The sequence below is a fragment of the Orycteropus afer genome, unplaced genomic scaffold (assembly GCF_000298275.1).
Source record: "Orycteropus afer afer isolate SDZICR_OR568_19922 unplaced genomic scaffold, OryAfe1.0 scaffold00079, whole genome shotgun sequence".
NCBI lineage: Eukaryota > Metazoa > Chordata > Mammalia > Tubulidentata > Orycteropodidae > Orycteropus > Orycteropus afer.
Genome location: NW_006921666.1, coordinates 7,906,881 through 7,920,132, shown reverse-complemented (window position 1 = coordinate 7,920,132; position 13,252 = coordinate 7,906,881). Strand labels below are relative to the sequence as shown.

Below are 13,252 nucleotides of genomic sequence, written 5' to 3'. Positions count from 1 at the left end.
AACCCAAGGAAGGGTCGCTACGAGTTGGGGCCAACTGGACAGCACATAACAACAACAACAACAACAACAACAACAACATGCTGAAATATATGCTAATATGTAAAACACCAGCTTTGAGGAAGGAGCACCTGAAATGAGGTTAGTCCGAATTGAGAAAAGTTGTAAGCATAAACTACACACCAAATTTTGAAGACTTGGTACAAAAAAGGAATGTACAATATCTCTAATTTAAAAAAATATATATCGATTACCTGTTAAAGTGATAATATTTAGGATATATTGCGTGAAGTAAAATATCTTATTAAAATGAGTTTCACCATTTTCCTTTAACTTTTTTAATGTGGCTACTGGGAAATGTAAAATTATGTGTGTAGCACTCATTATATTTCTGTTGGACAGAATGTGGATAAATGTTAGATTTATCCACACTGAGACAGCTAGTTCTTTCATTTTTAAACAATTTGTTTTATTTAATTTTGCTGTTGAGAATATGCACAGGGGTGGCTCTGGGTGAAAAGTGACAAATGCAAGGTGCGTATCAGTGCTTAGAATTTTACCATTCATATTTTAAAGACAGGAAAAAAGTAACACAGACAGACATATTTGCTTGTTTATACCTCCGTAGTGATACTGCCTCGGAAACCCAAGGAGGGGTCACTATGAGTCGGGTCCGACTTGACTTGACAGCACATAACAACAACAACATACCTAAGATGGCTCTGGAATGATATATTGGAAATCATGCTGGTTGCTTTGGGAAAGGTAACTGCGGCCAGGGAGCAGAGATGAACTTGGACTCTTGAATCATTTTGTAAGTTCTCAATTTTGAATCAAAATGTACAAGCCTTTGGAATAATATATTATTTCATCAAAAGTGGTTTTTAAAAAGTGTTTAACATAGATAAAAATATTTATAGAGACTGGGAAGTATAGGTGTGTAAGTGCACAGACCTGGAGTCCTGCCAGTGCGCTCTGCACTAGAAAGGCCGGTGTGCTCCCAGAAGAAAGATGAGGCCATCGCCTCTCTTAAGATTCACAGCCTTGGAAACCCTTGGGGCAGCTCTACTCTGTGCGACAGGGTCGCTACGAGTTGGAATATGACTTGACCGTCATGAGTTTTTTTTTTTTTTTTTTCATATAAATAGATGAAAATGTGCAGAAAAAGAAGAGGCAGAAAGGGAGGGAGGGGAACTATAGTCATTGTGAGGGGAATGGATGAAGGACAGAAAGAGAACTTACACAACTTACTCAATACTTTTCACTCTGCACCACGGACTGAGTGATAAAGAGAATGTTTAACTTGCGTGAAATCTAACAAACAACTAGATTAGAAATATACCGAAATCTTTACAATAGCTGTCTTTATTTCTTTACTTTTATATTTTTATTTCAAAATATTTCAAACAAACATAAAAGGATAAAGTACAATGAAAACACATGGACCCAACACCTTGCTTCAAAATAGAACATTTCATGATTTTTGCCTCACATCATTTTTTTTTTTTTAATTGTGATTTGGGTGAAGATTTACAGAGCAAATTCACTTTCCATACAGCAGTTCTCATACACTTTGTCTCATGTCATTGACCACAGTTTACCACAATGCAACAGCTCCCCTCCCACTTCCTCCCCATAGTTACCTCTTCCCAGTGTGCCTCACATTATTTTTAAGAACTAAAAAGTACACTTGAAGTATCCGTCCTTATTTCATTTTTCTCTTTCCTTCCTCAGAAGGAACCACTGTCCTGAAATTGTATGTATCCTCTCCATGCATATATTTTTATACTTTTGTATTATGCATAGATATCTACTTCTTCCAAGACAGATTTGTTCCCTCTTCTGACACAGCTTGAACGCTCCTCGGAGGTGAGAATGGCTGGACTTCGCCTCTCGTACTTCAGTCAGGCCATCAGGTGAGGGACATCATGCTTGGTGGAGTGGAGGGTCAGCGAAAAAGGGCAAGACCCTCAACAAGATGGACTGACACAGTGCACAGTAACGCTTGTGAGGGTGGTGCTGGCAGTGTTCCACTCGGTTGAACGTGGTGGGGTCGCTATGAGTCAGTAGCGACTTTCAGCACTGAACAACAACTAGGCATCCACCAACAACAGATCATATTTTTCTTATCAATTAAGTGTGTGGCACAGCCTCTACTTACCCTTCCACAAGTTGCTTTTGGCCTGAATGTTATATTTTTTAGATTTATCCACACTGAGACAACTAGTTCTTTCATTTTTAAACAATTTCTTTTAATTTTGTTGTTGAGAATATGCACAGCAAAACATACACTAATTCAACGGTTTTCACAAGAAAAATTCAGTGACATTGATTACATTCAAGTTGTGCAACACAATGGCTGTCTTTAGATAATGAGGTTATAGGTAATTTTTTCTTCCTTTGACTATAATTTTTTAAATTTCCCAATTATTCTATAAATAACACTCTTACTTTTGAAATGGAAGCATCCATAAACCTTAAAAAAACCCTATATTTTCTCTTAAAATACTTTAAAAGATTCCATTAGACTTTTAAAGAATCTTAAATTATAGTCATTGCTTTTTTTCCAATGATAGCAAGTAGTGCAAGCTCATTATGAAACGTCAAATAACACAGAAAGATACAACAGAGAAAGAAAAAGGACCTTGCAATTTTCTTTCTATGAGAGAACCACTTTTCTCAGAAACCTTTTAAAATACTGTGTTTATATTAATAACTAAAAAAGAATTTCAAGTTAACTGGAGGAGCTGAGAACTGAAATTTACTTTTCTTTGTGCAGAGCGCAATCCTAGATACTTTCTTTAAATGTGTCATATTATTGAATCTCCCCAACAACCTTCTGGGGTAGATGAGGAAGAAGCCTGGCAATCTACGTCTAGACATCAGCCTGTGTAAACCCTGTGGATCATTACTGTCCGATTCACAACCGACCATATGGATTGCCAAGACTGGGCAGCGTTTTGTCCAGTGGTTGCCAAGCCGGACTTCATGACAGCTAAGAAGCAACACTACAGAGTCAAGTCCCTCAGGGTTTCAACAATTTACCTAAGGTCACATTCTAGTAAGGGGCAAGTTGGTATTCAACTCCAAGTCCATAAGAACATCCAAATCATGGCCTCAGGCGACTGCCATCATGGTGGGAGGGGCTGGTGTGATTATGAGGCAGAGATTGGATTTGAGCTCCTGTCTGGTGGCTCCTAGTGCAGTGCTCCTGGGAATGAGTATTTGATAAAAGATTTCTGAGTTAAGGATAAATTGTAGAGTTTATGATTGGGAGAGAAGATGACAAAATTGGAGTAGGGGGCATAATCCAGACTGGGAGGGGCAATCTCAGTGGTTGCCGGGGGCAAGGTAAGGAAGAGGTGGTGGGAGAAGCCCGGGAGGGCTGCAGCTAGCCACAGCACTCCAAAGGGTTAAAGCCAGGCAGGAAAGCCCCTGGGGGGAAGCTACCACCAAAGGCAGCAATCCTTGCAGTAGTCACCTCCCCCACCAGCAAGGACTAGACAGGACTGGTTCCTTTTAGGATTATCTGAGGCCCCTGGGCTGAGGTGAGCAGTGGGGAGGGATGGAAGCCCCAGGTATCAAAATGCCCCCACCTTCCCTTGGGGCTCAGAGTTAAGTTCCCTGAGGTAGGTTCCATGGCCCCTGATGGGCACTGTTGTGACCCAGGCACATTTGGGGAGAGGTGCTGAACCTCAAGCTCAGGCGATGCTCAGAGAATGGTGGGGATGGGCATCTTTGGAGAAAGTGGGGCCTTTCTGGAAGTGGGGAAGCTGTGTCAAGGTGAGAGTGTGTGAATAGTTCTCTACCCCCTGGTTCTTCCTGTCTTGCAGGGCCAGGGTTGGGGGAGCTGCCTCAGGACAAGATGCATTTGGGGGTTCAGAGTCCCAAGATCTCTCTCTAACCAACTACCCAGGGCCAGTTTCCTGGCTCCAACTTTGCTCTCAGAACCCCCGCCCCCCAGGTTGGCCTGGCCACAGACTCTTTCCTTAGGTCTTTCTCTGGACACCTCCTCCTCCCCTCCCCCCCAAATTCTTTAGAAATCTTTCAACTTTCTTTCAAGTTTTCCATGAGCAGTTCAGGGTTTGTTTCAGAGCTTGGTCCGGGCGCTTTAACACCCCCAGCTGGGTAGAGTGGACAAGACAATAGCTGCTATCACTTTACCATTGGAAGTGACCCCCGAATTTGCACTTCTTTCATCTTGGGACCAGAGAACTTGAGGGTGGGCGATTTCCTGGGAGGAGTGGCTTAAGCCGCTTCCCCACAGGCCAGTTGGCTGTAGACGGTCCATGCTCAATGGTCCACTACAGATATGAGACCAGTTGTGGAGTGATTGTGGCCCTCAGCTGGGGACGCTGCCGGAAAGGCCCATCACTGACGGTCACCTAAATGTCCCAGGCTGGAAGGTGGAGAGAGAAGTGGACGCCCCGAGGGCTCTGGGCCACCCTTGAGGTCAGTAAACTAGGAAGCCCTCTGTCTTGGTGGAGAAGGGTGGGTGCCTTGGACAGTTTGGAAGCCCCAGGGAAGTGAGGGGCAGCCCAGGGACACTAAAGGGCTCAGGTCAAGAAGCAGTCCTGAGAAGATGCGTCGAATGCATGTGTGTGTGTGTCTGTGTTGAGAGGGGAGGCATTGTTTCAAGTTTTCTTTCTCCCCACCCCCATCTCCAGTCCCATCCCCACCCCCATCCGCCTGCCTATCTTCCCTACCCACCCTACACAATGGTCTGGCCTCCGCCCCTCCCCAGAGTCCCGGAACTTCTAGGGCTGGGTTCCAATTCTTGTCCGCTCCCAGCCAGCCATCCCTCTCTCGGCCAGCCCCCTACTGCCTCCTGCACCCCAAGGAACAACTGGTGACTTGTGCTGCTTCCCCCGTGGGCTGCACTGCCCCTTCTCCTGCCCCTCTGGACACGTGGTCCAGTACAGCAACTGAACGTCACCAGTTGGACAGCATGGTTGACTTGGCAGCCTCACGCCTACCCTGGCGCCCCTGGTGCTCCCACTACCCTTGGCAATAGGAAGGTTCTTGGGAAATTGAAACTGACCAACACAGCCCCAGTGGCTGGCTGTGCCCTGCTAGGCCTCCAGGCCACTGGGGAGGGAGCCAAGAGCCAAGATGGCTGGCGCTTCCATGGGTTGGTGGAGTGCAGCCTGTTCAGGCAGCGAGGCATGACTAGGGATGTGGAGTCCGACTGGGTGAGATGCCAGCTGTCCCCACGGGCTTATTAAGGACGGAGGCCTATGTGGTCCTCATGGTTCTTGGGCCTGGTTGACTGTGGAGACTTCAGGGACCACTTTGGGAAGGACTGGGGGAAAAGGAGGACCGAACAGTACGACAGATCCCTGGAGACCTACACAGAACCCAGGATGAGGCTGGTAGGAAAGGAATTTGTTCTAGAGGCCAAAGGTATGGTCTCAAGACTTACCAGCATCAAATCAGCAGAAGATAGGCCAGACCTGGGCTCACCTGCTTGAAACGAGGAGTGCAGGGAGGGAGGGCTGCAGAGTTGTCTGTGTCCATTCATTCATTGCTGGGCTCCAGAGCCCTTCCTAGGAGTTAAGCTTTCTGGCTGCCCTCCGGATGTTGTCTGTACCCTTCCTTCTCCAGCCTGAAGCACCCATTCCTGAGTGGTGAAGCCAGGTATCCCTAGTCCGAGAAGGCTTTGTTTCCTTGGTTTCATGCCTTTAAAGATCCCTTCCAAGAACTGGGGCCGGAGAGGTCAGCTGGGCAGAGCCCATAGATTAGTTTCCACCTTCCATGCCTCATTCCCTGAACGCACCTGGCGACTGCCACGTCTGCTTTGCATTGCACTTCCAGGATGGCAGCCAGTGCCAAAAGGACTGTTGCACCTGAACCCCATTACCAATTTTCTACTTAAGGACGACTGGTGTCTCCCTGCGGCCCCTGCTCTTCCCTGGCGGGCCTCTGCTCTCTGGTGGCCCAGTGCACTCTGCACGTCCAGGGTGGGGGCATACAGCTTCAGCAGGGGCTCTTTTGCCCCTCTATTTGGAGAGATCAGAACTGGGGTGTTACCTACCACACCTTTTACCTTTTTGGGGAAGAGGAAGGAATGGGATAGGGTGGAGTGGGGTGGGACTGGTTAGAGTAAGTAGGGCGGGACGGGATTTGTCCGGCAGGGGTGGGGTTGTACAGGAGGCGAGGAAGTGTGGTAAATCTGGACGTTGTCTGGAAGGTGTCTGGATTCTGCTGTCACTGCTGCATGGATTCAGGCAAGTCAACTTTACCTTTCTGGACCTCAATTTACTTATCTGCAAATGGTCAGGGTTCTGGAAGCTTCAAGAATCTAGGGGTTTTGGATCCTTTGAATGATGAGAACTTCGGGTAATATGTTCCACTGGGTGGGAGAATTAGAGTTTAAGAAGGGAGCTCTTGAGGCAGGCTACTTAGGCTTTATCCTTTAATTTCATAGCTGTGTGGTCTTGGGAGATACGTAATTTAACGCCTCGAGCCTCCATCTCCCCAGGTACGAATTGGGAATAGCTATCCTTCCTGTGGTGGTGGTGTAATGAAGTTTAATTCAAGTGGAGCAAAGGTGAGAACTGTATGCAAACAAAATCACCCCTGAAATTCAAATGCTCACCCCGTGTGAAGCCCTGGAAAACGCTCAATCAGCGCCATGCTCTGCTTGCAGGGAAGGGCAGGAAGAATCACCCGCACAGTTTACATTCTCCCCTCTTACTCTTCTGAGATTTTAGTGGGATTATCTGAGTTAAGTGCACATACGGAGTAAACGGTGGTTATTTTCATAATTTTGTTTGCAAGGGATCCAGCGGAATACTCATCTATCTGCAGCTATTCAACAAGTGACATTGGGCAAGCAAAGCAAAGCAAAATAAAACATCCCTCGTTATCTGTTAGGATGATTATCAGAATGAAAATGGTATGTGCACACAGTTTGTTCTTCAGGGTTCAGATTTTATTACATAAGAAAAGTGCTTGCTTTACCTAAGGACTGATATGAAGTTTATCTCCTGAGTCCAAAGGAGATAAATAGTTTTTCAAAAAGTAAATATAAAGTGAACAAAAGATTAACAGACTGAAAACCCAATACCAGGTCCAAATAACATGTAAAAATGGAAATTTGTTAAGATTTGTTACAATATGCAAAATTTTAAAAAATTATAGTTTAGCAATTTTTTCTGAAGGTGATCCTAATTACTCATTTTTAAAAAGCTTTCTTTTTAAGATTAACATGTAAAGTGCTGGAGGTGTTCCTTCAGTGCTTTTGAAAGTATTTTTAACTTTGCTGAATCACAATTTACATTCAGTAAACACATCCCTTGTAAGTGTATGGTTGGATGAGTTGACAATGTATACACCAAAACACATTTCTGAAACCTAAGGCTAATCTAGAGAACAAAGATCTGAGGAACCAAAAAGGATAATGGTCTCCTTTCTCATTTAAAAGTATCGCCCATCTTCTCTGCTTTGCAATTCAACGCTGAAAATGTACCAGTAATTAGGCTGTTTAGTTTGTGTTGAAAAGGTGGCTGGCTGATCTGGCTGAGGCGAATCACCGGCTGTGGAGAGCATCTGGTTTCCACTTCAGGCTCCGCACTTGTGTGACCTTGGGCAAATTAGCTCCACCTTAATTGCCTTGAATTCCTCACCTGTAAATTGGGGATAATGAGAATACCTACCTTAAAACAGGTAGATCAGATCAATAGTAAAACTTTTAGGACTGGGCATGGAAAACAGTAAACATTTAGTAAATCTTAACTATTAGATCAATGTCTGTACAGTTGTTGTTGTCGTTATGTGCCGCCGAGTCAAACCTGACTCATAGCGACCCCTCCTTGGGTTTCCGAGGCAGTATCACTACGGAAGTAGGATTGCCCAACCTTCCTTCCGAGGAGTGGCTGGTGGGTTTGAACCGCCAGCCGGCTGTACAGTAGTTAGACTAATAAGGAGGTTTGCTGCTCCTTGGAAAAATTGTCCTAGGACAGTGGTTCTCAAAACTTTGTGATCTTAGGGTCTCTGTATGTTCAAAGAGTTTTTGTTCATATAGATTGTAGCTATCAATATATACTGTATTTGAAACTGAAACATAAATTTGAAATATATTATCTAAAAATAACCCTGTTACACAGTAACAAGTAACATTTTTTAAATGAAAAATAACTATCTTCCAGGAAGAAAATTTAGAAGAATGCATTATTTTTACATTTTTATCCATCTCTTTAATATCTGGTTTAATAAAAGATAGGTAGATTCTCATTTCTGTTTCTACATTTAATTTGTTGCGCTATGTTGTTTTGGTTGATATTTACAAAGAAAATCCAACCTAATCACAAATTTCTTTTTTAAATTTTACTGTGGTGAAAATAAACCTGACAAACATGCCATCTCAACAATTTCTACCCGTACAATTCTTCAAGCTGTGAGACCATTCTGTTATCCTTTTCCAAGTCATCCCACCACCATTAACATAACCTCAGTGCAGGAAGAACATTTTAATAGGTTTTTCAGCAGATGTTCTTTGATACTACACCCAAACTCAACAACCCCAACTTCGTAGTGGTAGTTTCCGTATCTCAAAGCTTAACTGTGATACGGAATAATGACTCTGAAACCCTGATAGGGGTCTAGCTTGTACTTTGATTAGATCTTTTTAACTGCATGACTTTGTAACTTCAAGCTTTGTTGTATGGAAAATATTGGTTCATTGATTATGCACCTCTTCCAGATGTTCACAAATCCATTATACAGTATTGAAAAATTACATTGTTAATATCACTACTGATCTCAACAGAAAAATCTTTTGAGTATTGGGCAACTGTCAAGTTTACCTGTAGTGGATACAGGTTTTCCAAAGTTATAATTCTCAAAGGTAACCTCAAAATGTATCATGGGCAGTAACTACTGTCAGTAGTTTTCTTTGAAGTGACAGGTTCACTGCACTCTTTTTCAAAAATATGTCTACCAAACATCCAAGTTTAAATGACCAGTGTCTGTCAGTCTGTCTTTCAAGTAAAAATGGTATTCTGTGAAAGAAAGCAACTAGTAGATAAGGCATTTGGCTGGTAACCCGAAGGTCAGCAGTTTAAACCCATCAGCTGCTTTGTGGAAAGAAGATGGGACAATCTTATTTCCCTAAAGATTTACAGCCTTGGAAACCCAAGGGGGGTTGCTGTGAGTCGGAATCAACTGGATGGCAGTGAGTTTGGTATGGGTTTGAGTTCTTCACTTAACCCAAACAGTCTCAAGAGCAAGACAGTCACAGAGTGGTTAAGGGACTTGCCCAAGGTTCCCAAGCTAATGTCAGAGCCAGCATTCAAAACTAGGCTCCAGAGGCCATATGCTACATCAACATGGCTGACTAACCACAGCTAAGGAGGATATCAGTTATTCTCTCCTAATGACGATGCAGAATAGGAGAGGATAGACATTACCTCTAGCGAGAAGGTGCAGGAGTTGACAGGGCCACCATTTCTGAGTACCATCTGGGTGCCTGTGTTCTGACCTCTGCCCTCTACCGTTTGCCCTGGCAGGATGACTTCCCGGGACCAGCTGGTGCAGCAGGTACTGCAGGAGTTGCAGGAAGCAGTGGAGTCCGAGGGCCTGGAGGGGCTCGTGGGTACCGCCATCGAAGCCAAGCGGGTTTTGTCGTCTTTCACCCTTCCTCAAAGCCGGGAGGGGGGCCTTAGCCCGCAGATACTGGAGGTGGACTCAGTGGCCCTGAGCCTGTACCCGGAGGATGCTCCCCGGAACATGCTGCCGCTGATGTGCAAGGGTGAGGGCAGCCTGCTGTTTGAGGCGGCCAGCATGCTGCTGTGGGGCGACGCGAGCCTCAGCCTGGAGCTGCGCGCCCGGACCGTGGTGGAGATGCTGCTGCACCGGCATTACTACCTCCAGGGCATGATCGACTCCAAGGTGATGCTGCAGGCCGTGCGCTACTCCCTGTGCTCCGAGGAGTCCCCCGAGATGACGAGCCTGCCATCCGCCACGCTGGAGGCCATCTTTGACGCAGACGTCAAGGCCACCTGCTTCCCTAGTAGCTTCTCCAACGTGTGGCACTTGTACGCTCTTGCCTCTGTCCTTCAACACAACATCTACTCCATCTACCCAATGCGCAACCTCAAGATCCGGCCCTACTTTAATCGCGTCATCCGGCCGCGACGCTGTGACCACACGCCCTCCACCCTGCACATCATGTGGGCGGGCCAGCCACTCACTAGCCACCTCTTCCGCCACCAGTACTTTGCTCCAGTGGTGGGGCTAGAGGAGGTGGAAGCTGAAAATGCTGCAAGCCTAGGCCCGGCCCCTGCAGCCCTGGGCAGGCTGCCACCTCCAGCCAAGACTTTGGAGCTACTGAACCGTGAGCCTGGCCTCAGCTACTCGCACCTCTGTGATCCCTACAGCATCACCAAGAGCACCTTCTACCGCTGGCGGCGGCAGTCCCAGGAGCACCGGCAGAAGGTGGCTACCCGTTTCTCGGCCAAGCACTTCCTGCAGGACAGCTTCCATCGTGGGGGTGTTGTGCCCCTACAGCAGTTCCTGCAGCGGTTCCCCGACATCTCCCGCTCTACCTACTATGCTTGGAAGAATGAGCTGCTGGGCTCAGGTCCTTGCCAGGCCCTGGCCTCCAGGGAAGCTGTGGCAAGGGGGGAGCTGGAGAAGCTGCCGAAGGAGCAGAGTGCCAAGGTGCTGGGGTGCCCCCCGCCAGCATCAAGCCCGGGAGTGGCCCTAATGCAACGGGCCAAGTTGTACTTGGAGTACTCCATTTCCCTGAACACACTGGTCCCCTATCGCTGTTTCAAGCGCAGGTTCCCTGGCATCTCCCGGTCCACCTATTATAACTGGCGCCGAAAGGCCCTCCGAAGGAACCCCAACTTCAAGCCGGCACCGGCCCTCACAGCAGCTGGGGCTCCCCAAGCAGCACCCATTGAGGAAGAGTCTTTGCCCCCCTGGAAGGGTGAGATGGGAGAGGGAAAAGGGAAAGCAACGGATGGGGGCGCCCCTGTGACCCGGGAGCTCCTCCCCCCGAGGGTGCCCCTGTCCCGCTGGCAGAGGCGTGTGCGTAAGGCTGCCCGCAAGCAGGTGCTAAGCGGGCACCTCCCTTTCTGCCGCTTCCGCCTGCGCTACCCCAACCTGTCACCATCCACCTTTTGGGTTTGGAAGAGTCTTGCCCAGGGCTGGCCTAGAAACCTGTCCAAACTCCAGAGGGAGGCCTCTGCCTTGGGCAAAGGAGGGGCACATAAGGCTGAGGGGAAGCCAGAGAAGGAAGCTGGCGGGAGTGTAGCAGGAACAAGGGCCCCGCCCACGGGGGCCCCACAGGTGGCGGCTTCTCCAGGAGAGGCTTCGGGGGAGGTGCAAGAAGGGCCTTCCCAGGATGGGGCCCTGCAAGTGGGGGCCATGGCCCAGAGCCCACCCCAGGGTGGCTCCCCATCAAGCCACCCTGTGACAGGGACAGCAGGTGACAGGGACAGCCAGGTGCTGGTGATGGACATGATTGCTACCACCAAGTTCAAGGCCCAGGCCAAGCTGTTCTTGCAAAAGCGCTTCCAGTCCAAGAGCTTCCCCTCCTATAAGGAGTTCAGTGCGCTCTTCCCCCTCACTGCCCGTTCCACCTACTACATGTGGAAGCGGGCTCTCTACGATGGCCTCACTCTGGTTGATGGCTGATGGGCTGGAGGGGCTTCACAGAGACTGGGAGGAAGGAGGGGCAGGACCTGAGGTGCCTCTTGGCTCTGCCAGGATGCCCTTCACTCTGGCTCCCACAGTGCCTACCCTGGATCCAAGGTGTTTTGTGTTTCCTGGCTTTAGGGAAGAGTACGCCAGAAATCAGCCACCTGGTCTCTTGTAGAGAGCTGCTAGATCAGGAATGTTCTCTTTAGTTGGTTTAATTTTAATTTTAAACCACTTACATTTTTATTTTGCTTATAGTTTTTGTTTTGATTTCAGTGGGATGGCTGGGCCCCCTTGCTAGTCTTGGCAGCTATGGGTGTTGGGGGAGGGAAGATGGATTGGTTAGCTGAAGGTGCTTTCTGCTTTTCAAAAGGAATATTATAGTGTGCCGTGCAGCCTGTTGGGTAGAATATATGTCCTTAGTTCCTTATGGAGGTTGACACTCTCCTTACTCAAAGATATTTCCCAAAGGGACATGAGAACTGAATGTGGGGCAGGTCAGTGGCTTTTGATGCTCGGAGCAGAAGCAGAAATATATCAGAAGAACCAAGGATGGCCTCTAAGGGAAGGTCAGAGGTGGAATATCAAGGGACTGGCCTGCTTCCTGCCCTGGCTGGGCATGTGGTCTGGGGGAAGGCTGGAAGGAGGAGTTTCAGGTCCTGTTTGAGGGGAGAGGACCCAGAAGCTCCTTACTGGTGCCTGTTCCATCTACCGTGCACTCCGCAGTCTCCTGCAGCCTGTCTGGCTGTGGGAGACCCTGGCCTCTCCCCAGCACCTCCTGCCCATCTTCAGAGAAGAGACCACACAGTATCCAGGCAGGTGGGAGATTGAACTTGGGTAACAGAACACAGCAACAACAATAAAAATAAAGTGATGTGGCACCCACAACCCATGGTCACTAGTGTTTGTTTTGCCAGGACGCGACTGTTCCCATGATTCCTGTTGGTTTAATGGGATTGGAAGTGACCGTTTCTCTCTTGATGGAACACACTCAGAGCCAGGGCTTGGGAAATGGAAGGCGATACCCTGGGACTCTGCTTAGAGTTTGGTTGAAAAGTGATCTTGGTGCTTCCATCTGGGAGTGTGGCTATGACTACCTGGAAAAACACCTCCCTGGAGTAAGAGAAATCTAGTGTTTTAATGTGCTGAGAGGCCAGGCCAGCACAGAATCTGATTAATTGCTGGGTTTTCCAATCTCTAATGAAAAGAGATGAATGAAACTGGCCTACTTCATTTCTCCCCACTCATTTCTCCTCCGACTCATTTCTCCCCGCTAACCCCAGACACACTGCCCTCCCATACAGACTGACCTTTGTCCCTACCTGTTCTGGTTAAGCTTGCCTTGTCTTTGTCTGTCTCTCTGCACTGAGCTCTGTCTCCACTCGGTCGCCACTGAAGCCACACTGCAGGGTACAGTATAGTCACTTGGTCCCTTAACCTTTGGTGAAGGAATGGACAAGGGGTGTTCTATCCAGCTTTGATAGCCAGCTATAACCAGCAGGTGGCAGCCTGGTGCAGCAAGAGACAAGCCTTTGAGTTTCAAACTGGCACAGCCCTTTCTGGCTGTTCCTCCTGCCCAGCTTAATGCACCTTACCACTTTGACCCTCA

General features: G+C 47.7%; 1 protein-coding gene across 1 annotated transcript; it reads left to right on the top strand.

The window, feature by feature from the left end:
• Window positions 1–9,507: 9,507 nt before the first annotated feature.
• VRTN (vertebrae development associated) lies at window positions 9,508–11,640 on the top strand. Its single transcript, XM_007941371.1, has one exon. It carries the CDS (start codon window positions 9,508–9,510, stop codon window positions 11,638–11,640), a length of 2,133 nt encoding a protein of 710 aa, XP_007939562.1.
• The last annotated feature ends 1,612 nt before the right edge of the window (window positions 11,641–13,252 follow it).

What these genes read in the sequence shown, in the direction of transcription:
- VRTN (XM_007941371.1), top strand. Translation starts at nt 9,508, where the DNA reads ATGACTTCCCGGGACCAGCTGGTGCAGCAGGTACTGCAGGAGTTGCAG.